At 44.0% G+C, this 26,495-nt stretch overlaps 1 protein-coding gene across 1 annotated transcript in view; it reads right to left on the bottom strand.

Moving 5' to 3' along the window:
- The window catches only part of LOC138560069 (calcium-activated chloride channel regulator 1-like), a 620,781-nt gene that overhangs the window by 476,389 nt on the left and 117,897 nt on the right, over window positions 1-26,495 (bottom strand). The window contains exons 2-3 of the mRNA XM_069642744.1: window positions 21,689-21,829; window positions 21,438-21,588 (exon numbers count right to left, since the gene is read on the bottom strand). Of these exons, the coding sequence (XP_069498845.1) occupies window positions 21,438-21,588; window positions 21,689-21,829 (292 nt within the window). The remainder of the gene's footprint in view (window positions 1-21,437; window positions 21,589-21,688; window positions 21,830-26,495) is intronic.

The raw sequence follows: 26,495 nt of genomic DNA, 5'->3' as shown, positions 1-26,495 counted from the left end.
GTCCACCAGATTTATAGCAGAGTAGTTGAATACGTCTAGGAGCGAGGCATTCCCTGTGGTGGGGAAGTCTGCAAATTTTGCTTCTAGCGCATCAACCAGGAAGGTTTTGATTGTGCTGTGGTGAGTGAGGGGGCATTTAGCCTGATCTTTGTGGGCTGTGGTCGAGTGGGTGATCGACATTGGGTTGGCCGCGTGATCGTACGAGTTGAGTCGGATAAGGTCTGCGCAGGTGATGAGTGGGGACGATGTATAGACTAGGGGCCTTCTTATGAGTTAGGTGATATCTTGGCAGTAAATCCACTGAGATACCACCAAACAGATTTACTGTTGCCACCAATTGGTCTGTGGAATTACCGCTGGATTACAAGTGGCAGTATGGCAGTTTTAGTCCCCATTTATGGAATGCATAGGACTCCATGGGGATTTTTGCTTGATTTTTTCCCTCCACCTTACCTTTAAACCCATAGCTCGGCAGTGCGGTAATGCAGCCACAATGCAGTGGTAACTCAGTTACCATTGTATTACCACAGTTTTTAGCCACGCCGCCAAACTCTCTAAGGTATTGCCTTTGCTGTGCAGGCAGCTTCTGATTATCTTATCAGATGAGGTGAAAGTAAAGTAGACAAATAAAATGACATTTCAGCACCAGGGCAAAAAGGGATTTTTCTATTTATTTTCTATTTCTCTTTCTATTTGTTTGTATTGCGCCAAAGCAACTAGGCGCCACAAAAAACAATCACAAACAAACAGAACTCCACAGAAGGATGATTGCGGAAGACAAAGGCCTCCCTTAGGCAAAGAACAAAGTTGCCAGGCCTTTCTTACAGATGAGATGGTTCTTTTCCATTCGCAGAAAATCTGGGAGCTTATTCCACGCTTCAGCTATCAGCACTGGAAAAGAACGACCATTTCGCCCACTTTGCTTAAAGCGTGGGATCAAAAAGACATTAGTGTGCATATAGTATAGTGGCAAACAGGCCTGCGGATCACTAATTTATCATGCAGATACAATAGTGCACTACGAAGTAAGCAACTTGAATTGGACCCTTGCGGCTACCGGGAGCCAGTGGAGTTCCCTGAAGGCCACTGAGACTGGTTCTCTATGCCCAATGTTGTGAACTACTCTTACAGCATCATTTTGAATCTTTTGTTACTTGCCCAGACATTTCTTACTCTGTGGGCTACATTGACCCACAGAATAGAATTTTGCCAAAACCAAGCTGCATTCGCGCAGAAACAGCAAAATGGTTGCGCTGGCTCCTATGAGCACCATGGCCTTAAAACTGCGTTTTGCAGCAACAGAAATAAGGCTGCACCTTCTTGCCAAGCACCCATTGGGCAGGGTGGAACCAGGGGACACACGGAGGGAGCGTGCCAGTGTGTTGTTACATATACATGAGAAACAGAGTGAAAAAACAGCATTCTTTTGCTGCCAGAATAAAGTCCCAATTAAAAACGAAACATTTTCACCTTAAAAAAATGCTGTTCTGACACTACTTGCATCTGTTCTTTCTTAAACCACTGTGATTAATAAGGCCCTGCTATGCTTCATATCCCCATTCTGCTTCAGCAAAACCAAGCATGGCCCCTGAATGACAGGCTCTGTTAAGCATAATCTGAAAAAAAGGCCCAAGAAACTTCACTTTCTGCCGTGCACGGGAAACGCTTTATTTTGTGCTACAAAGTGTCAAAGGAATGAACCCCGAAAAAGAAATCATAGCTCTGTGCACATGTCAATTCCAGGAGACCTTTGCCGTGTACAGACTGTTGTGCAAACAAGCTGGCTACAGCTACAGAACCATATTGGGAAGGCAGATGCAAAAACCGAATTTAAAAAGAAATGCCAGCTTGCACCACATGTGTAAAATGGGCTTTGCAAACCAAAGAAAAATAAATGCCAGTTTTAAAGGGAAAGTATAATGTTGAATGAAAGCTTGTCTGTGCCTAGCAATGAGAAGGGGTTGGCTGCTGGGAAACACATATGGGCTATTTTATTCCACAGGCTTGTTTGGATTCAGGACCAAATAAAAGAAAATAAAGGTTTTAAACTGACTGCTAGATTTGCAATCTTTCAAAAACAGGTTATTCTAGTTGGCAGAGCTAAAGCTTCCCCCAGGGAAGGGAACCACCATAAAGTCTCAGTAGATACTAACACCTCCATGATAATTACTAGGTTGGACAGAATCTAGTCTAGGCTAAACCAACTGACAATGAAATTTCCAGGACAAGGATATGTGAAAAGAAAGTCACACGTCTTTGCGATTTCTTCAGGAGGCTTCAGAGGAGATCTCCATGATGACCCTGCCGTTCAGGGGGGGTAGCCTGTAAACTATGACCAAATATGGGAAACAAGGGACTGCCATTTGTTTCCAAAGTCTATTATATAAATAAGCTTTAAAGGCTTTTATCTCTGCAGCAAGCCTTTGTAAAAATGTAAAATTCTCGCAGTTCAAAAGTGATTTTGTGTTTTATAATTTGAGACATTGTAGAAGTCACTGACACCTTGGGAATGGAAATGGCAAAGTATTGCGGACTGTAAGAAAAGTATCCATGTTACCAATGCTAATTTTTTTACTTACATCCCTTATGATAATCCACACATGTGTATAACGTTATGGAATTTTAGGCCGAATCTTTCATACTCAAAATGACCAAAAATGATTAAAAGGACAAAACAATGTCTCACAGATTGCAGGATTGGACTGCTATGCTCTACATAACATATGTAACCTGATTATAGCATTTATTCAGGTGCTATATAGTCAATATAGTCTATGATGTCACTATGCATTATAAATAAGAGTCCCTGACAAGACTCTAGACACATGCTTCCTGAAGTTCCTGCGCTGCGTTCCTGATCTGCTCCATCCAGATTCCAGACCCCACCACAAGGCCAAAGCATTGCTGACCCTAATCCAGAGCCCACTGCAAAACCCAAGCATTGCTGATCCTATTCCCTGCAAGGTCCCAATTATGAAAACCCACTAATCTCCCATTAAAAAGGGGAAAGCTGTGGTATTTTTTTTGTGAAGCATCCTGATCCAACCTGGCTTGCTGCCCACTAACTGCATGCACGCTGCAATCCTGCCATCCAGCTGACCATTAGTATGCAGTAACAGGAATTGCAACTCCGCTGTCCTTGCCATCCGGTGACCAGAACGGCCCAGCTGTTTTCTTTTGCCAGGCGCCCAGCCGTGTGGTGACAGGAACCGGTTGACGGTCCAAAAATCTCCAAACTAAAAGTGGACTGTGAGTATAATCCCTACCCCAGAGAAACCCATACCTATCGTGTCTTGACTTTGTCCTCGTCCCACTCTCTAAGCCATCTTATCCTTATCCTGATAATGGGCCTCATTACGACCCAGGCGCTGGACCATGGTGCTATTAGCACCATGGTCCATGCCGGTCTCCGGCATGGTGGATGGCGGAATTACCGCCCCATCACAAGGCTGGCGGGGGCGGTAATTCCCCATTCACCATTTGCCCTTCCCCATTCCCATTTTGCCCCAAAGGGCATAATGGGGATGGGGAAGGCGCTAATTACAGCACCGTAAATTACGGTTGCCGTAATTAGCTCCAAGGTCCCTTAGCGGGTTGGATTTTAACGCCTGCAAAAAGCAGGCGTTAAAGCCTCCAACCCGCTAAGGGACCTTGTAATCAGGCGCTAATGGTTTAACGGCGCCGACGCTCTTTACGGCGCCGTTAAACCATTAGCGCCAGGGTCGTAATGAGGCCCAATGTGTTAAAACTGTTAGAATTACCTGCGCGCCCTGCCTGTGAATTTCTAAAGAGCTAGCGCCATCTCTTTTCAATTTTGTTTTGTGTAATCCTAAACCATTAGTCCTATTTCTAGTTATCAAACTGGTTTCCGCCAGGTTTGGACGGTGGGGTGACAGGGTTGTATTCGCGAATCAACCTTGGATCTTACTGTGTCCATCTTTCGTGGTCTAGTCTGAATACTCTAGTTTAGAGTAAAACTGTTCTTGTCACAACTGATTTCCTTTCCTATTTCACGGCTTCATTTTACTCAAAGCGCACCTTTTTATATCTTGCATAATCCATCCAGTTTCATCGCTAGAGACCTATTTTCACTTCTAGAATATCCCCGTGATATACCTCTATCCCCCAACCCAAATCAGAGTATTTCACCCGTTTTTATTAAAAACTGTTTGGGTAATTTAAAGCAGGAATTAGGTAAATTGCAAAGTTTCCAACGTGTCATTTGGCTCCAGCATGCTCTAAACTTTCCACTTGTTTTCAAATTGTATGCCTTTTGCTGATACATTGCCTTGTGATTGCCAGTGACAACACTTACATGCTATTGTGATAAAACATATGAATATTATAATTTAACCACACATTAAATAATTATTTGCCATTTTCGAGTGTTATTTTAGGCCTTTGCTAAGGGTTTTAAAGTCTGCGTTTGCCTCTTATTCTGTGAGGGAAGTTTGGATTTTTATTCTGTCTCCTGCCTCGTATTCCTGATTATCTGCTGTGTCTTTCCATCTATTCAGAATTCAATTATTTGTGGGTTGAGGGAACACTGTAGTGGGAAATCCTACCTTGGGTGCTATCTTCCCTAAATCAAAAAGTGCTCCTATTGCTGATTGCTGCCCCATATTGATAATTATATGATTTCTTTTGAATTTTAAAATACATAAATAAATAAATAAATATTACATTTTACCACCCAGCCTGGTTCATGGTCCATAGTGACCCGGGTTATTTGAAAAGGGGGTGTGATACGAGTTGTGTACCATCTCAAATAGAATCTGCATAAAATAAGGAGAAAAGCATCTCAGTTGTGCGCTACATACTAGGCTGAGACCAAAGTGTGTGTCGCCTGATTGAAATCGTTAACAAATGGCACCGCCAAGCAAGAAATTACAGTAATCCAGCCTGGCCAAGACAACAGCACTTCAACCCGGTTGGCCTGAGTAATCACAGTACAGATTTGTCTCAAGACCCTCAAGTAGCAGTTGGAGTTTTTGACTACATAGTTCACATGGGCATCAACATTTAGTGATGCTTCCATGAAAAGCCCGAGGATTTTAACTTTGCTGAGCACAGGCATTGAGCCTCCGTCTATACTAAAACTGTTATAGGCAGGTCCCAGTCTTTCTCTTGCTTGTTTTGATCCATACAGCATTAATTCAGTTTTAGATGCATTCAAGCTTAACTAATTTGTAGTCATCCAGTCTTTGATAAACTGGTAGATAGTATTTAGAATTTTCTGGTCAAATTCGTGATCTCTGCTAATTCTTACAGAAAGCTGGAAATCATTGCATAATTAACAAAGAAAATCCCCAGATTCTCTAGCTCCACACATAGGGCCTTAATATAGATGTTAAAAAGAAGCAGGGACAAACACGCCCCCTGCGGAACACAACAACTAATGGGTCCAGGGTCATAGGAGCAATCGCCCCAACAAACTCTGGAAAAACAACCACCAAGAAAAGATTCCATCCATTCCCTGGCTTTCTCTGTAAAGTGTTTGGTGTGGGTCAATGCGTATAACAATCTGCCATGATCGAAAGCTGCAGAAAGATCTAAGAGAATCAGCAGCCCTGACTCACTTTTTTCCAGACAATTCAACATATGAGTACGTAGATCAAGAAGAGCATTCTCCGTACCATGAGCGGCACAAAACCCTGAATGCTTCTGATGCAGAAGACCCATGTTCTCCATGTGATGCTGAAGTTGGAACATATCTATTTTATCAATAATCTTTAGGAGGAATGGAGTATTAGTTATTGGTCTAAGATTTGCATGATCCTTAGGGTTTAATCTGTTTTTTTTTAACAGTGGTGTCACTGCTACTTCCTTGATGAGCAAAGGGAAAAAAATATGTGCAAAGCAAGCATTGAAGACTTCCCCATTCTCCAAGATTAATTTAGACGGGACAAGGTTTCCCGGACAATTAGTTGGATGCAAGATTCTTACCAAATCCACTACCTCACTATTTGAGACGGGAGAAAAATGAAAGGCAGTCTGTGAAACCCCACATTGTTCACTGGCTATTGTAGCCAGAGGTTCAGATAAAATCTTGTTTGTGATGCTTAGCCATAGCAAGAACCAACAGAAGACACGTTACTTCTGTGAACGTTACTATTACTAGTAACGTGCACTAGTAATTAATTTCCAGAAGTAACATCTCCAGAAGAAAAGTATAGTTCAATGTCATTTCAACGAAATACATTTCTTAGTGGTAATTTACTATGTTGAAAACACTTTGATTTTTTACTTTGAATGTTATTTTTTGGGGGTTTCCGCCCAACCCCCATTCACCTTCACTACCACCCCAACCGCAAATGTATCCACACTCCTCTAACCCCTTTATGCCTTAACCCACAAATACATATATCAATTTGAAGAAATTCAAAGTAATTTCCAGAAAATAAATTACCACAAAATAATTTGCTTCGTGAAAACAACGGGAGACCCATAGTAGACAGCAAAGTCAATAGAGATGGCATACGAAATGGAAAATGTTGTAAACTATTATTTTGGAAAGTGAGTGTGCATGTTTAAAGTATTGAACCTTTCTAGAGCGATAGATGTATTTAATGTCATTTTCTGAGCAAAACAACTTATTGTGCCGGAAGTCATATGGAGAGATAAGAAATCAGAAACAGAAATGTGAAAGATTCCATCTGCCTGCCTAGCACTAGCAGTGCTTATACCGCCAAACTGGACTATGGCTGTGAAACGCAACATTCTGAAGTCCCAAAGAATTAATTGGGGCATTGAGGTATTACTATAACAGTAATACTGCCTCCACTAATACTGCCTTTCCTGTTGCAGGATTATGTCCCCACACATGCAGGAGGTTTTCATGCCTATGGGGTTTCCCCAACTGGTGGTATTTGGTAATACCACCTATTTTACTGTTTCTTCCATACTCCTAATTAGGTCTCATTTTCCAACATTTCCACTTTTCTCTTTTTAACCTTGACCCCTATAGGTACCCATGTTAATTGTAATTCACTGCATTCTAATACAAAGTAAACAAAAAACAGGGTGGCTCCAGGTGATTGCGCTAGCCTGAAAGGTAGTTTCTTCAAATAAATCAATTTTGATCAATGTAAATCAGCACAAGTATCCTGATTGGCTTGTTAAACTGTGGTTTAATTCATATGTATGATATGATATGATAGTTTATTTATATAGCGCCTATACACAGAGTGTTTCAAAGCGCTTAAAGGCGGAGGAGGGAGCAGGGAAAATACAGTAATCATACAAGGCTATGAGACATTCAGAATGAATCAACAAAAACAAAACAATAACTATCGTACTAGGGCTGGCGACGTTTCAGATAGTGTTAAGAGCACTGACAATAGTGAGGGAGGGGGGAGAAGAAGAGAAGGTAAAGCCAGGGACAGAAAGGAGGTATAGATAGACAGTCAAAATGAGTATGGTGAGCAGAGGTAAAGGCCAATGAGATTCAAATGTCCAGGAGACAACATAACAATGGTAGCGATGTAGATCTCACCACGATTCAGATGTCTCTAATGCATTTAAAGTCCCATCATTAGTGTTACCTCCATAGACTGTTTCCGTTACAAAAGGCATTGCAGATTATGGAGGCAGCCGGGTCAGTGCTGCCGGATCAGGCAGGCAAAGGCAAGAGTTCATAATGTTTGCGGCTCTGCCGAGGTGGCTGAAAACAAGTGAGGCAGCAGAAGGGGGTGCGAGGTGAAGGACAACCCCTAGCCTCCATGCAGCATGTGGGGGTGTGTAGTGGAGGGTCCCAGACCCGGCCAGACGATGGACAGGAACAGACAGGGGCCTTGCATCATGGGCCGGCATTCGACTGCCGGCTCGCCTGATTGGCCCAGTTTTAACCAGAGGGGACCAATCCCAGGCGAGCAGGCGACAGGCAGAACCAGCCCAGCTGAACGAAAAATGAATCGGCCATGTTGAGAGAGGCCTTCTGTAGTGCACAAAGCAAGGTGCAATGCACAACATGTGCACAATGAGGCAGTCACTTCAGCAAGGATGATGACCAAAATAGTTCCATTTATAAAGGAGATCCATTATTTAAAAAAAACGAAATTCCGTGCAGGTGCTCAGTGCACAACATGAAATGTCCTCACAAAAGCCCAGAGGGCTTACCTTCGACATTGTGCAGAGGGGAAGTGATCCCAGGCCTCCAGGCCACAGGATGCAGGAGCCATCCAGCATCAGGAGAGTCCAGCATCAGGAGAGAGGGAAAAAAGTATCACAGAAGTTTTCCTCTACAGCCTACACGTGTTTCGACAATAGAAGTGTCTTTGTCAAGGTGAGCTAAATTCTTGTTTGTGGCCTGATATGTATGTCTGGAGAGTCCCAAAAGGATTGTGGGTCATAATCACAGTGTGAGCATTCGGCTCATAAGACATTTTAGCATATTAGCGTGGAGGGCCATCGCTTCTCCCATTAGGGATATATACTGTAACCAAGCCACTGTGCCAAGACGAGCATATTACATTAAGGGCCTCATTACACGGTAGGCGGTAAACCATGGTGCTATTAGCACCATGGTTGCCGCCGGTACCATTCCGGTACCACCATGGAGGAAAGGGGAATTACCACCCCATTTCAAGGTTGGCGGGGCGGTAATTCCCCCTTCCTCCATGGCCCTTCCCCATTCCCATTTTTGCCCATAGGGCATAATGGGAATAAGGAAGGAGCTAAGAACGGTACCGCAAATTGCGGTACCGTAATTAGCACCAATGTCCCTTTGCGGGACCAGCCGTTAAAGTTGGGACCCGCAAAGGGACCTCGTAGTAAGGCGGTAAGGGTTAACGGTCACCGGTACCCTTACCGGTGACCATTAACCCTTACCGCCTTCCGTGTAATGAGGCCCTAAGTCCTGGCATTCACACAGGAGATGACTAGCTGTAATTATGAAATTGACATTCAGCATCCATTTCACAGTGAAGTCCAAACATTACCATCTTCAACCAGGCGCTATTGCCTTGACTATTACTGTTCAAAGGAATTCAGTACCTTTCTAGGGTACTCAGACGGTTGGCTGTAGGTGTGAAACATGGAGTATATGGAAATACTACACATATTACTGCTCTGCCCAATTTATTTTTTTCCGTGTGTGGAGGTGATGACTACTACGCAGTACGCAGGCGCTTTACCCCTTATGGGTTTACTTACTCATTATCAAACAGACTGAAAAAACATTAAGTAGTACTGTTACTGCCTGTAGAGATATCGCGAGACTTCCCGGTCTCGCGATATCTCAGACTTGAAGCGGAAATGCGGCTCCCGCGCTTCGCGCGCGTCAGGCGCCTGGACCGGAGGCACGGAGCAACTTCGGCTCCTCTGTGCTCCTCCATTGTACTGGCCCAAGGAGCCTGGATACAGATTAGAGACTCGTGCTAGCCACCTGTTGTTATTATGCATTTATCAAGCTGATGTTCCTGACTGAATAAAGAAATATCATCGGCAGCTACGCAGCCTCCTGTGTATCATTCCATATATTATACAACATAATTGGCGACGAGGATCACCACTGAAACCCAAGCGGTGCCATGCAAGGGGCAACACCACCACCGCCTTTCCTGCAAACTCCAGGTAGGCCTGCCATTCCGTGGCCGCAGTGGCAACCCTTCTTCACCACGTATGTGGAGGCCTTGGGAGGTGCAGGCTACTCGGCAGCGAGACGCAGAGCGATGCTACTAAATGCCCTGGGCGTCGAAGGACAGAGGGTGTTTGAAAGTCTCACCCCGGAGCCAGTAGCAGGCGACAACGATGATGTATTTAAGGAAGCCGTGAGAAGAATAGTCAAAAGGTTTGCTAGCAAGGAGAATACCGTCCTACACAGGATAAGGTTTTACAGCCGCAAACAGGAGGCGTCAGAACCAGTGGATGATTATGTGACCAAACTGCGCGAATTGGCGGTGCTATGCAACTTCGGAAACAACTCGGAAGGTCTGATCTGTGACATACTGGTGGTTCATACCAACAGCAGAAAGGTGCAAGACAAGTTCATTCTAGAGAAAGAACTACAGCTGGAGAAAGCGGTTGAAATAGTGAGAGCAGTGGAAGAGACAGCAGGTAGAAGGAAAGAATACGCAATCGGGCACAGTCCAGCTGAAGTACAAGCGGTAGCTTTCCGCCCAAAGAAGGCGAGGCTGGTCCTCTACACGAGAGAAGGGAAATGGGTGAGGACAGAACCGTTGAAATGTCACAGGTGCTTCAGCACAAAACACTTAGCGTTTGATAAAGAGCGCCCGGCAAGGGACAAAGAATGCTTAGTGTGCAAAAAGATTGGACATTTTTCAATAGTGTGCCGATGGCGAAACAAAAAAGTCACCAGCGTCAAAGCTGAAGACAATACGGAGAGGGAATCGTCCTCTGATGAAGAAGGGAGGCCTACCATCATAATGGTGAACAGCCCACAGGCTAGAAGAGAAAAGCCCCACAGCGCCATCAAAATTAACAGATTGGAAACAAGAGTCATGGAGACTCGGGGTCTGACGTAACCATAATACCGCTGCGCACATACAAGGAAATGATGGGCACAGAGACAGTCTAAGTGCTCAGCACACGGCACAGGCCCACAGTTTTCGGTGGTGCGTCAGTAGACCTGCTTGGCTACATCAAAGGTAAAGTGGAGTTCAAAGGGAGAAAGACCACCACAAAGGTTTACTTTAGTCAAGAAGGCCCAGCAGTGCTAGGGTGGGATGACCAGGCAAAACTGAAAATTAAGCTGGATCCCAGCACAGACGACCAGGTACTGTCAGTCAGTTCTAGAGGAGCGCTGGTAGTGAAAGAAGATTATCCAAAACTATTTTCGGAAGAGCCAGGACACATCAAGGGCTTCATCCACAAAATACTACTTAAAGCCAACGCAGTCCCGGTGAAACATAGGGTAAGGCCAGTACCGGCAACTGCAAGAGACACACTCAGAAGCCAACTGGACAGAATGAAGAAGGAAGGCACCATCGAGGAAATTGAAGCATCAGAGTGACTGAGCCCAGTGGTACAAAATTCATAAGAGCTAAGGGTGTGCATTGATCTCAGCAGTCTAAACCTGGAAATAATTGCGGACAGCTACCCCCTACCGAGCATCAACGAGTTAATCCTCATGATGAAGGAGGCCAGAGTGTTCTCGAAGTTGGACATGAGGAATGCGTGCCATCAAATACAACTACATAAGGAGTCCAAGCCATTGACCGCTTTCATCACTCCATTTGGCACCTATCAATTCACAAAGATGCCGTTTGGCCTATCATCCGCAGCCTCGCCGTTTCAATGCATGATGGACGTCCTACTACAGAATGTCAGGAACGTGTCCTATTTCCAGGATGACATCCTGGTATACGCTGCAGACGAACAGACACATGATGCCACATTGAAAACTGTCCTCACCAAGCTTCAAGAAGCGGGAGTAAGATTAAGGTACAGAAAATTGTATTCAAGGCACAAAAAGTTGAGTATTTGGGGTACAAGATATCAGAGCAAGGTATAAGTCCCAAGCAAAACCTACTACAGGCAATAATTAAAGCTCCCGAACCCACCAACAAAGACGAGGTGAGGTTATTCTTCGGTCTGGCGGAATATTACGCCAAATTCCTCCCAAATTCTCTGAAACCTCAGCGCCAGTCCGTGAGCTTCTCAAAAAAGGATCAGAGTACACGTGGCAAGAAGCCCAGAAGAAAGCAGTGGAAAGCATCAAATGACACATAGTGGAGTACAGTCATCACCACGGACGCCAGCGCATACGGATTAGGAGCTGTTCTCACCCAGAAAAAGGGCGACACGGAACAGCCTTTATTAATGCTTCCGTCACTTCCGGTATTGTACCCGACTCCCTTAAGGAAGCCTGGGTCCGGCCTCTTCTGAAAAAGCCTACACTAGACCCAGACTCGCCAAATAACTATAGGCCGATCATCACAGTGCCTTTCCTGCTGAAGATCCTGGACCAGGCTGCATACCTACAGATCAAGTCTTACCTGGAAATGCATAACATCCTGGGAAAAAGTCAATCTGGCTTTCGCCCCCGGCACGGCACAGAGTCAGCTCTGCTAGACCTACAAAATCAGCTTCTAGAAAACATGGACAAAGGCAAGGCTGCGCTTCTCCTACTCCTCGACCTCTCTGCAGCATTTGACCTAGTCGACCACGAGATCCTAACAAGACACCTCATACACTCTGCTCACTTCTCCCAAGAAGCCACCATCTGGATAACATCCTTTCTGGAGGGCCGGGCCATGAGTGTTTTCTCCGACCAGGCTTCAGCAAACCCATCTCCCATTGGCTGTGGAGTGCCACAAGGCTTGTGCACCTCTCCTACCCTCTACAACCTCTTCACTCTACCTCTATTCAAGGACTTAGAAGAATTTGGCATAACCTTCGCCAATTATGCCGATGACACACAAATTCTTCTCCCACTGTCCGGTGACTACCAGGAAGACCTGAAAACCCTACAGCACATCTATGCTATCAACCAGGCCTGGATGGCATCTAACGGCCTTTGTCTCAATGGGGACAAAACTGAAATCCTACTTGTAGGCCCCAAGGAAATATTAAAAAAACTAGACACCAAATACTGCAACTTCCAAATGAAAGTACTATAATCTCTGCTTCAACCGCGATGAAAACATTAGGAGTCTTCCTGGACTCAACCCTCTCCATGGACAGACAAGTCAGCTATATCACGTCCTCAGTAGCATTCACAACCAAAATCATTAATGCCATCAAACCTCACCTCTCATCCCAAAACCGCCTCAATATTGCAAGAGCCACCATAGCGGCAAAATTAGATTACTGTAATGTCCTCCTTCTAGGTACCTCATCCAAAAACATTAATAGACTACAAATAACCCAAAACAACGCTCTCAGAGCCGCTCTCAGCATCCCTAAGAGAGAGCATATTTCTCAGGCCAGACAAGACGCCCATTGGCTCCCCATCAAAGAGCGAATTCTTTTCAAGGCTCTCACAATGACTCACAAATGCCTATCACAATCTGCACCACCATATCTCTCTAAACGAATCCACCAAGCACCTACCATCAGACCCAAACGTGACTTATACTCACACCAACTCAAAAACCCTGCCTTTAAAAGAATCAAAGCAGGAGGCTCAAGTTTTGAAGTTCCAATACCAAAATCTTGAAACCCTCTTCCGCTCAGACTTAGGAAAGAAACCTCTCTCATGGCCTTCAGAAAGGCCTTGAAAACCATGCTCTTCAAGTAGACCATACTCTCTCTGCTGTTATGCCTGTAACCTCACTACTTTACTGTATGACATGTATGCTAACCAACAAGTACTTAACACGTAAATTGCATGTATGTAACAGATATACGTTATGCTTAACCTAATACCAAGACTTGCTTCCATGTAAGCAGCAACCTAAGTAAATATTCTTGTAACAGCGCCACGTTGCCCGAGGGCCGTTGTGTGCTTTATAAATGGAAATAAATAAATGTGGTAGCATTTGCCTCTAAAGCCCTATCGTCAGCTGAACAAAATTATTCCACCATCGAGAAAGAGATGCTGGCGTATGCATGGGCTGTGGAACATTTCAGGACATGTGTGTGGGGCACAAAGTTCAAGTCAGTCACCGACCACAAGCCCCTCATCCATATGCTCAGCCCAGGCGGCACCAAAGTGTCGACACCCAGGTTAGCACGCATAGCAGCCAAACTGCAAGAATACACTTTCGAGGTACAACACATCTCGGGGTGGAAGAACTTGCAGGCAGACTGCATGTCAAGATTGCCAGAAGGAAATGACAATGCCACCACCTTCTTGCAAGAAGAATGCATTATAGCATCCATTACAGATCTCAAGGCCCCAGACTACCTACAGCTAAGTGAGAGACATTGGAGGGAAGAAGATGGGAAAGACCCCACCATGGTGAGAATCAGAGAAGGGGTCAAAAATGGATGGCCAGATGAAAGGACAGTGCCAGAAGGAATGAGACCATATTGGAAAGGGGCCGATGACATCTCTGAGACTGATGGCATAATTATGAAGACAGACCAGGTGATTCCGCCCACAGGCATGAGGAAAACCATCCTGTGCAGAGCTCATGCAGGTCATTTAGGAAACACCATGACACGTCGCAGAGTGAGGGAAGCCTAATGGTGGCCTTCCATGGATCAGAAGATCCGTACAATGATTGAGAGATGTCATGATTGTCTCAACAGTGACAGCGCCCATGATTCCCACAGAAACCCCTGAAGCGGTGTGGTCAAAAGTAGGCCTGGACATTATAGGACCATTGGAAACAATGGTGCCCAAACATCGCTATGGCATAGTGCTAGTGGATTACTTATCGAAGTGGATCGAAGCCAATTTTGCCCCCAACATCACGACTGCCAAGTAATAGAAGTCCTCACTTCCATCTTCCAGAGGGAAGGGCTCCCCAGTGAGTTAGTGAATGACAATGGGGTACAGCTAATATCCAGAGACATGGAACTACTCCTGAAGAAGCATAACATTCACCAGAAGAAAGCAGCGCTGTATCATCCCCAAGCCACTGGGCTCATGGAGAGGGCCAACAGGTTTATTAAAGGAGCCATCCAGTTAGCGACCGCCTCGGTTATGGATCCCCTCAAAATGACCAAAGAGGCCATTGCAACTCACAGACTAACTCCCAACGCGATCACCCAAATCTCCCCTTTTCGCATGTTGAGAGGGAGGAGAGCGGCCTCCACACTAGTGCCACCATGGTTGGCCAGAGTAAGATAAGATGAGGAAGTAGACATGTCGGAAGTGGTGTGGAGAATAGAGAACAAAGCACGCATGAAAAGGTGGAGCGACCGAAGAAGAAGGACAAAACAAGGGTGGGACATAAAAGGAGATTGGATCAAAATGCGTTTGCCGACCAAAGATCAAATGACATGCTCAAGGTTCAGCAGACCCGTAAAAAAGTTATTCACAGAGGAACCAACCACGCCCGCACCGAAGACGGGCGCCCATGGAACATGGAGAGAGTAGCCATGTTTGAAAAGAGGCAAGAGAGAGAAAAGACCCATGAAAGACCCGAAACCGAGGAAGTAATGGACAATTAGAGAGAGAACGAGAGCCGGAGACAAACAGAAGAGAAGTCGAAGAAAATTAAGTTGAAACGGATGCACCCACAGTAGAGCAAGAAGATGACCACAAGCAGGACGCCCATAGCGAGAGAGGTGACCGGCCGAGAAGGGAACACAGAAGACCAGTGAGATACAATGACTATGTCCTGCAATAACCTGTTTTGCATTATCAGAGGGAGGTGTGTAGAGATATTGCGAGACTTCCCAGTCTCGCGAGATCTCGGACTGGGAGAGGAAATGCGGCTCCCTCGCTTCGTATGCGGCAGACGCCTGGAGCGGAGGCACGGAGCAACATCGCCTCTCGGGTGCTCCTCCATTGGACTAGCCTAAGGAGCATGGATAAAGACTAGAGACTCATGCTAGCCAGAGCATGGTTGAAGGGCCTGTTGCCCACCTGTTGTTATTAGAGTTATTATGCAGTTATCAAGCTGATGTTCCTGACTGAATAAAGAAACATCATCAGCAGCTATGCAGCCTCCTGTGTATCATTCCATATATTATACAACACTGCATGTTTTTTCATCCCTAAGACTTTTCATTTTAAAAAGATTAAGCTATTAAAGCACTTTAGATGAGTTTGTATGTGTTTGAAAAACATTGGCTCTCCCTTTGTTACAGAGATTCATTTTGCTTTTACAGTGAATAAAATCCCCATACGTAATTCTATGACAAGACAGGAGGCTCATATTATGCATTACAATCTTTACTCTGAAACCACAGCAGCAAAGAAAATACTTTTACAAACAAAAAAGTTTCCACAACAGAACTAGATAGAGTTCAATGTCAATGTATGGGGAACTCCCCAAACCATCATGGAGGACAGGTCATGCCCTGCAGGGGACCAATGAGCAGGGACCCTCCTCTACATATGTCCATTACTCTAACCCCAACCCCTCTTTCTTTGCTGCTGAAATCCACAAGCTAAGTCACTCCTCCTAGTTCTTGACTTTGTGTTGAATTTATGGAGTTTAGAGTGTTATTTTCTGTTATTTATTTATATTGAAAGTTATTTATTGCACTGTACCAGTGAAAGAGTGTTGTATTTTCTTGTACTATGAGTAATTGGCTGAGTGCAGTCAGCGGCGTTTTCGCTGTGTTCAGTGTAATCACAGTCACCTGCCTCATAAATCTCAGGCGGCGACACGTGGGATTCTTTCCCTTCAGGGGAGGTTTGTTTATTTTAGCGCAGCTGCCTCCAGTCTCCGGATCCAGCGCGCCCTGCCCACGTGTGTTTTAACATTCTTTCCCCTCAGGGGAAGTGTGGGTTCTCTCGCATAGCTCACTGCACTAGGATCCAGCTTGGGGTAATAACATGGCCTGTTACACAGGTTCGTATCCTACCTTCAGTGTTTAACTTGTGTGTAATAATAACATGGCAAGTCCAGTGCGCATTGCCCATATGTTTGTCACGGTGGCAATACAGCTCTGTGTAGTTTAATTTCTCTTCACACGCGTCGCGTGTGTGTGTGGGTGGTTTTCTTTTATACGCTGCTCGCGTTTGAAACCAAATGCACACAGGTCAGGTATGTTCTTGGGACCCGGCTGGGAGGCAGTTCGCTAGGCCCTCATTTCGTTGGTGTAGCTCGTTAATGAGCATTTCTATTATATTCCTTAGTATATATATATATATATATGAAGGCTTCTGTTTCAGCACACAAGCGACATAGCTCAAGGGGAAGGTTGCCGGTTTACCATACTGAGGGAGCTGGGTTCGCTGCCCGCCATTGCAAGTGTACACATATGGATGTGTATTTATATGTATATGTAGTTACATGTGTTTATATATATATTTCTATATATATATATATATTTAAAAGTGGATATTTTATGTCATGTTTTAATTTGATATTTTCAGCTTATATTTACACCAGTTCGCCGACGGAAGAGCCTCATACGCTGCCATTCTGCTGGTTTTATTTATTTATTTATTTAAGTGCGGCTCACAGCATGGGTGATTTGCCTTCACTGTCGGTGCCATACCCTGTTTCGGTTTCAGGTTCTGCCCGAGTTCTATTGCGAGGTTACCCCCTCGTCTGCTGCTGATTTCCACACCCTGCTGGGGTGAGCAGTTTCAGGTACATTGGCTCAGTGCATTCCTCCCTTAAACTTGGCAGTTTTGTTTAAGGGCGGCTGGTGGCAGATGTCTTTTTCTCCCAGGTTAAGTACCGTCACCTGCTCGGGGGCGGGTCTTGCCTGTGTTTTTTGCTGCGAGGTGGCCCCTCGTATACGCCTGGTTCCACACCCTGCTAGGGTGAGCAGTTTGCGGTACACTTCTCAGTGTTTCCTCCCTTAAAGTTGGCAACTTTGATGATTACAGTAACTGGTATGTGCCATTCCCTGCTCGAGTTCAGGTTTTGCCTGAGTTCTAATGCGAGGTTACCCCTCGTGTACTGCTGGTTATCACGCCCTGCTCGGGCGAGCAGTTGGAGGTGCACTTGTTCAGTGTTTTTCCTCCCTTAAGGTTGGCAACTTTGTTTAAGTGCTGCATATGGCGGATGTCATTGTTTTTTCTGTAAACATACCATAACCTGCTCGGTTTCAGGTTTTGCCTGAGTTTTACTGCGAGGTGCCCCCTCGTGTACTGCTCGTTGCCACACCCTGTTAGGGTGAGCAGTTGAGATGCACTAACTCAGTGTACTTTGATAAACAATATGTTTAAGTGATGACTGGAACACATTGGCATCTTCAGAAAGGTCTGTAGCCTGCATAGCTCAGTAGGTATCAGCTTCTATAAAGGCCGGAGGTCCGGACCCCTGTGAGGGCGTAACCCCTCTTCTTTGGATATCTTATATATATATATTATATATTTTATATTATTTATTGAGTACTTTAAAGAAAAGAGTGTATAAAGGTTGTTGTACACAGACCCATAATGGGGGGTCTTACCTTCCTCTCTAGCCATCACTCTGGTGTTATCCTTCGTCTTTTAGTTAAAATTCTGTCGCCCTTTACCTTAGTTAGTTGCAGGACAACTCAGTCCTTTCCTTAGGTTTGCTTTCCCCGATATCAATTGCTCCACCCAATACCGGGGCTGGTTAAGCTGCAGTATTTTTCTCCCAACATAAGGATGAAAAGATGATGCGATTTGCCTCTATTGAGGTCTGCAGGGCTCGAGGCTCTCTTTAGTGGGGACCTGTTTCCCTTACTATGTGTCCCATGGACATTCATTATTCTATTGGACTATTGGTGGAGACAGGGTCAGCTCGAGGGTAACTGTTCAGTTTGTTGCATGGCAACTTGAGCAACCATGTTCTACTTGGAGGAAGTGTTTGGAAACACTTGATGGTTTTGGATAGCCGAATGGCCAAATAATAACTTTATGGCACCTGCCCATGTTTCCTCCCAAAGCTTGGCCTATGGTTCAGCTAACGGTCTAACAGTGTGTTGCAATTTCCCCTCTGCTCGAGGAGTTTAAGCAGGTTTCTGTACCCTCTAGAGCGTTGCTTGACCTCTTTCGGTGTGTATATATATATATATTTATATATATATAATTTTCTACAGTGCAGCGAATAGAGTGCTGTTTTTCATATTAGTGCTGACCCTACTGATACAGATTCCTAATTTTGGAAAGGTTTGAATAAGTCTTTATCCTGCTGAGATCGATAAGTGAACACCTCTCTCCACACCGTTCATAGTAGTGATAAGCACCACTCATATACCTGTGGGTTCGTAGTACTATATATGTACTGTTTTGCTATGGACAATGTGTTTAATTTTTTCCTTCACCTGATTCCCTTAGTGGCCAGTCACCCTCACACGAATACAGCAACTCAGACCTCAGGGTTTGTGGGGACAGTGTCCCTGATTTTCCTTCACAGCCCTACATTTGCGGGGCATTAATAATTATACAGGAGTCTTTTTCCCCCTCATTCCCCTTCTCGCCATCCCTGGGGGAGATTGCATCATGATATACACCTCTTGTTGCTCCCGATGGTTTCTGTTTCCTTTTTACAGGAGTTCTGGCTCGTGACCTGTGCAAACTCGCACTGTGCATTTCCCTCTCGCCAGTTCTTTTCCTTTGCGCAAATTCCTGGTATTTCAATAAGTTAAGCGGAGCCTGTCCACGGTCAGGGGATTGGTTAGAGGGGTTAGAATGTATTTATTTCTCTTAAGGATGTAAAGTGGGGCCTTAATGGTCCTCAGGATAGCCTTCTTCTAGGTTGCAAGGTTTTCCCTTGGATAAGTGAGTGGAGGGTTCTCCTCATTTGTGAAGGCTTAATATCCCTTGGTGGGATAGAGGGGTCTGGGAGTGATACTAATCTCCCATCCAAGTTATTAAGACCCTCTATCACGATGCGTTCCAGCGTCTCTACATTAACTATCAGAAGGTGTCTGCCAGTACGATTCTCAAAGGGCTGGGATATGTATGTTTACTTAGTGACTTGGTTCTCCTAGTCACCTGCTTTTTTCACAAGAGTTTGTTTTTGCAATAAGGTGCCAGCTCAGGGTGCTGTGAGCTTCATGGATCTTCAAAATTGGCTGATATAGAGGTTAGACTTCTTCTGGTGGGCAACTTCAGTTTAACTGTTTAGTGCTCACAGCTTTACAGTTTAGAGTCTGGCTAAGACTTTGGCATTTAGGTGTCCTCCTTCGGTTAGTTTTTGATCCTATGGGGATTTTTTCACCCAGGGAGGGAGAACAAGATTCAAGCACCGGGTATATCTACAAGGGGGTTTAGATATCACTATAATGGTGGCGATTGGATGTAAGATACATTTTTTCTCCTTGCCAAGTTTGGCCTCTTAAGGATCAGGTTTGTAAATATCTGCCTTTTGTCATGGTAGCTAGGTCCTCCTTCAAGAGTTCGGGAGGTCGGTAGATCTCCGTGTTGGCGTTTTGACAGCTTTAGCTTCCCAGGTGGGCCCCTCTCTTCCATTCTGCTCCAGGAGTCATCCCTCCTTAGTATACACATATGTCTGAAGACAATTGTGGGTTAAGTCTATTGCTTTTCAGCTCTGCTCAGGATGGGTTGACCTATTACAAGTTAACAAAATGTCTTTTTACTCTCATTTTACCTTTTGAAGATTTGTCTTTCCCACTTGGTTCCCCAGTGTAGTGATGTGACATGCCCTGTTTCCAATGCAATATCTTCCTTTAATGCATGGGATGGATCCTACAAGTCTTTCACCACTATGGGGTACTTTTCTTTATCTCTAGAAGTGTTAGGTGCTTATTATTTTTTCTTGGGTACACTATCCAGGTTCCCAAAGATGGTATGAATTTAAGTGTTTTAAATGTTTGACTGGACAAAGGAGGCGTTTATTTCAGATGAGTTTTGTCCTAACCTATTAGTATAGGAGAACTTGGTTCAATGTTTTTTCCCCTCTTTTAACCAGTTGGTTTTGGTGCCCTGTAAGGAACGCTGGAATTGGCACTTTTCTTGTTTTCTTGCAGGATTTGACTGCCTTATAAGACAGTTTTTCGGGCAGCCTAGTCTTAGGCAATCCTCTTGCGGTCAGCTGATTAATTTAATAAAGGCTTTTAAAATGTTTCCTTTCCTATTAGTTATTTTATTTATTATTGGCTCTATTGTATGGATCATGTTGTACTAATGAGATGCAAGGGCTTTGAACTTGCATAATATGAGCCTCCTGTCTTGTCATAGAATAACTAATCCCCCACACTAACGTGAGATGGGGGTTTAGATTCTATTAAAGACAAGGAGGCGATTATTATCCCACCCTCCCACCCTGTATATGATATGATATATGTCAATTGTGATACGCATGTACACAGGTGGTTCAAGTAAGAACATTCTTTGGTTTGTTGTTCTTCCCAACCACCCACCCTTCTTGCTTGTTCTTACAGCTACGAGTTGAGGTTCTGATCAGGAGTGTGGCTCGCAGTTACAAGTTGTGGAGTGCGTGATTAAGTTCTCTCCAGAAGAACTTCAGCATAGATTCAGGCTGCGGGAAGGTGGAGATCTCCATTTTCGATGGATCCTTTCTCCGCGCTACGCAGTTCAACCGTTTCATTGGACTTCTGGTGCAAGACAGCTGCAGAAAGAGGGGTTGGGGTTAGAGTAATGGACATATGTAGAGGAGGGTCCCTGCTCATTGGTCCCCTGCAGGGCATGACCTGTCCTCCATGATGGTTTGGGGAGTTCCCCATACATTGACATTGAACTCTATCTAGTTCTGTTGTGGAAACTTTTTTGTTTGTAAAAGTATTTTCTTTGCTGCTGTGGTTTCAGAGTAAAGATTGTAATGCATAATAATCGCCTCCTTGTCTTTAATAGAATCTAAACCCCCATCTCACGTTAGTGTGGGGGATTAGTTATTCTTACTTATAGCAAAAATAGACCTTTAACTATGGAACAAATAGTAAACACATTCATCGAACAGTATCACGGCCAATAAAACACATTTCTATCAAGAGAACGGGTTTACCTCGTGGTCCGTACACTTGCAGCACGGTGTCATTTGTCATAAAATTAGGAGTGAAATGGATGTATTTTGCTGGTTCACCGCAGCCGCCATATTGCAGCGTGTAGGGGTCATCGCCATATTTCAGGAACGGTTCAGCAATGATGACATCCGCCTGACAGTAGAAAAAGGACTCGCATCAGAGGACGTGCGTGTAGGCGAAGACGGATGAAACAAGGAAAGCGGCGTGCTTCATTAAAATACACAAATCTTACCTTGTCGAATGATTCTGTCTTTGGTTGCAAATACGCCGGAGCATGTTTCCATGTTAAAGGTATTAGTATTTTTACTGTCTTGAAATACGCTCTTCTGTGCGTTGCTTGGAACAAGTAAGTAGAAGCCTCTGTCACCATGGCCTACAAGAGGAAACGAACATTTCGATGTGTACTAGAGAAAACAGTGATAGCACATTAATAAGTAGTAGCAATCTGCTATATAAAGGCATTGAAATACCAAGTGCCGCCCTGATCATACATATCGGGGAAAGCATCCTTTACAATATGACTGGAAGAATTAATTGTCCAATGATATTTTGGGAGGCCTTTCTTTCCATTTTTAAGTTTTTAAATTCTTGGACATTTGGATTTTACTGGACCATATATGACTTCCAAGAACCGTGCTCGTGTGCCTAATACAGATTCCCCTTTTGTTTTTGTTGCATGCGACACATGTTCCTTTGTCTGAGTGCCACTTGCTCGTTATGGAATGTCTGGTCCTCCCAGCGAACGCTACCTCAGCCCCAGAGGAGATGGATGAGAAATGCTGCTTTGCGAAGAGACGACAGCATTACGTGAGGCACCGATAGTGCATGTGTAGCCACGCCCGAAGCCACTCAGTAAGGCCCTAGGCCGGGTTTCTTGGGCATGCCTGAATTTCCAGTGTGCATGGTGTGCCAAAAGCAACTCCATAGAAGTAGACTCTGGATGTGTAATTCACCTAACATACTGATATTTTCTTTTGATGCGTTCATGTTAGCAGTTTATTACAAGATTTTCTGGAAAACTCTAGGGGTATTGTGAATCCAATAATTCCATTTTATTTGTATGCCGTGCACATTTTTAGTTAGATATTTATTAAGTTGTACAAAGTCAACCAACCTAAGGAATGACTACATAAACTATTTGTGAGATAAAAAAATCTAGGTTTGATTATTAGTGGCACTTAAACCCCATGTATAAGACAAAGTGTCTCATTGGAGTACTGCTTGCAAAGTGAGATGACATGTGAAGAGGGACATACAGCTTGTGGGTGTTGTTTAGTTATTTAACCTTACCCATTTACTGCCCATGGCGCGCCATGCCTACCCCTTTGGCCATTCCCATCCATTACTTGCCCCTTGCCACTCATAACACATTCTCTGTATTTTTGTAACTAGATCTATCAAACAGCAGTTTCAAACTTTGGCCTTCCAGAGTTATTTCTAAGTAGTCTTCTGCGATATAATGGCTTAATTGCACCTGTTAATGTGCTGTCGGCGTAATACAAATGTCGCAATCAATTGTGCTTCACACACTTGATTTATATGTGTTCTTTTCACTAAAGTCATTTTAAAAACGTGCATTGACAAAACCAATAGGTTTGGCTTGTCTATGGGTATTAGATAAGCATTTTCCAGGCACTGCTATCATATGCACAGGTAACACGATGTTTCAGCTATTGCAATCATATAGCCAAGAAGTATCATTATGGCAGTGCCTGGAAAATGCTCATCCCATGCTTACACAAAGGTCAAAACTGTTGGACTTGCCAATGCTTGTTCTGGTTGGCGGGTTGCCCCACTGGGCCATTTATGAACTGGATGTAGACCTTTTCTTGTTTTAAACCTATTCCGAATGTACATTAACAGCACACTAAAATATATTTGATTTCTCAAACCAATTTGGCCTCCAGCACTAGTAGCGTCTCTAGTAATTAATATTAGCGGAAGTGCACCAGGGGCACATAATAAACTAGTAGCGGAGACAAAACGTAATAAACGTCAACTGGCCAAATTGGTTTGAGCTTTCATTTATTTTACTAAGCTGTTAATGCACATTCAGAATAGGTTTAAGACAAGAAAAGGTCTAGATCCAGTTAATAAATGGCCATGTGTGGTACTTTACGGTCAACGGTTACAAAGATGACACTATCAAAAGAAACTCAAGCATCAACTATACAGCTCATGAAATGGTCCCCATATCTCAGAGTATTTCCCCTGTTCCTGTTTTTTAGCATAACTCTCTCTAACTAGCCTAGATTTGCAAATCAGATAACCAACACTCCCCATCTGGCTTTTTCCTCGATTTCCACACCCTCAGAATTTGCTTAGCAGCCACCATCAATACTCTGTTAATCCACCCACTATGTTCTCGAGCTACCATACACCTCCCAGTATTTAAGAGCAGAATTGTTGAGAATGACGATCTTGGTAATTATACTCCCAGTATTATGTCCAACCTGTTCAAGACCTCGCCCCACTCTCGGAAAATCCCACAGCATTTATTTATTTATTTGCATTTATAAAGCGCACAAACTGCCCTCGGGCATCAAGGCGCTGTTAAAGAATCCTCTTCTTGGATATAGGTAGAACATAGGTACCATATTTTACGATGCAGGTAAAAAAGATTAATTACAAACATTGCTCATGTTCCATGGTTGCAGGGGAACAGCGGGGCAAGTGCAGTTTACTTGAATAAAGTGATTTTCAGTGCCTTTCTGAAGGCTATGTACATGTCACGTTTTGGTCTGAGTGTTTGGACTTGGTGTATTTGTTCCGTTAGGTAGGTTGGAGCAGATTGGGATAGACATTGTGGGTGACTGTGAGAGTTTTGAACAAGATGCGTTCCTTTACCGGGAGCGAGTGGGCCTTTTGTCCTGCTTGGGAGATGTGCTCCCTCCTGGGAATGCTGAGAGCTGCCCTCAGCACATTGTTTTGTACTATTTGTCATCTGCTAATGTTTTTGGCGGAGGTGCCCAGTAAGAGGGCATTGCAATAGACCAGTTTTGCACCTATGGTGGCATATGCAATAGAGTACCCCCTTTTTGGCCACACGCCCAGCATGGGTCATCATTAGCCATACTTAGGGTCAGGTACAGATGACACAAAATCCTTTGACGCATATATCGCAAATTCAAATCCATTTTAGAATTTGTGCCAATTCTTATCAAGCTATCCCAATCTTTTATAGTTATGTCCTTGCCCAGCTCCTTCACCCATGTCTGCTACAGTTTCTCCCATGAAGTCACCCATGTACTCTCTATTGGCATCAACTTCAGATAGGTCGATACCATACATGGAGAAGAATGAAATATATTGCCGGCTGTCGGCCTCTCTTTCATAGGGCGGCTTAACATTCTCTGTCTTTGCGTGAGAAGAGATTTCAGTTCTATATAACGACCATGCTCTCTTTTCCCTAGACCAAATTCTGTTCTGAGCATGTCAAAGGGGACCATTTGTCCATCTTTCCACACATCATGCACCCTTAAAATAGGATCTATGTGATCACTGAGACTCCCCGCAGCCCCTCATATTACTATAATATCCCATACCCCCCACATGGATATATAGTGTAAAGGGGGTGTTAAAAAAAAAAAGAATGTCGGGCATTTCGGCCGTCGCAATTATGAGGGCGACATTTTGGGCCATTACCCATAAAATACCTTTCTTTACGCAACTCTTCCAGTACAAGGTCTGTTTCCAATCTGTAGCCCCAAGTTGTGCCACAATGATGCCTCATAATGAATCCATATATTTTCTCATCCATTGGTCATAAAATATCTCAGTGCATCTCCAGTTTTTTCTATTGTAGGCAATTTAGCAACCAGATTAGGCATTTTCCTCATTGTATATACATCTTGCAGAGAGTATGGCAGACATTTCTCTTTCTCTATTATCATCCTTAATGGCATACAATTATTCCTCTCATTAAAGTATAATGCTGATTTCTTCAATACAAACCCCCTGCAATAATCCTCCAAATTGGGATACCCACAGCCCCCCTCACGCACTGCCCACATTAGGACATACTGTGGAATCCTAGGTCTCTTGCCTTCACCCCAAAGAACATTCTGAAAAACTTTGTTAATGCACCTAATAACCTTCTTCATGAATTTAAGTGGAATAGATTGAATGATATGAAAAACATTAGACAAAAGCACAATTTTTATTGCATTGACCTTAGACCAAACATTAAGAATGAGACAACCCCATTTTAACACATCCCTCTGAATTACCTCAATTATCCTGGCTACATTAAATTCCACCATCCTCTTCAAATCTGGGACCAGATGGACCCCTAAATACTTCACACTTTCTGTAGCCCACTGACAATTACTGCACGGATGAGTGACATCCAATGGAAAAACCACTGATTTCTCCCAATTGATCTTATGATCTGACTGGTAACCCACCTCCTCAAACGTACTTTTAAGCTTATCCCAACCTTCCTTCGGGTTAGCCAACATAATCATCTTTCATCATCTTAACATCCGCGTAACATAACACTTTAATTTCCCTATCCCCCACTCTAAGCCCTCGTAGTCCTTGTTCCTGTCTGATATAAGCTATCAAGGGTTCTAATGCCAGATTAAAGAGGAGAGACGATAACGGGCACCCCTGTCTGGTACCCTAATCCACGCAAAAGAAGCAGAGCGTTCTCCATTTACCCATATTCTTGCACTGATTGAGGAGTGCAACGCTTTAATAGTTTTCAGAAAAGTATTTCCAAAGCCCATTTTCCTAAGCGTGTACTCCAGAAAGCCCCAATTGACTCTATCGAACCCTTTCTCAGCGTCCATAAACATTGATAGAATATTCCCTGCTTCATCTTTAGGGAGCCCCAGTAAATCTATGATAGTTCTACTATGGTCATAGCCCTGCCTCCCATGCATAAACCCAACCTGGTAATGTTCAATCAATACATCAATGCACGTGTCCAGCCGATTGGTCAGTATCCTGGTAAATATTTTATCATCCACGTTAAGCAATGATATTGGCCTGTAATTCTCACATTTACTATGATCCCTACCTGGTTTTGGGATTAC

This window comes from Ambystoma mexicanum, chromosome 1q (genome assembly GCF_040938575.1).
Source record: "Ambystoma mexicanum isolate Mex_15411 chromosome 1q, UKY_AmexF1_1, whole genome shotgun sequence".
Classification (NCBI taxonomy): domain Eukaryota; kingdom Metazoa; phylum Chordata; class Amphibia; order Caudata; family Ambystomatidae; genus Ambystoma; species Ambystoma mexicanum.
Note: the sequence above shows the minus strand (reverse complement) of the source record. Positions and strands in the feature narration are given on the sequence as shown.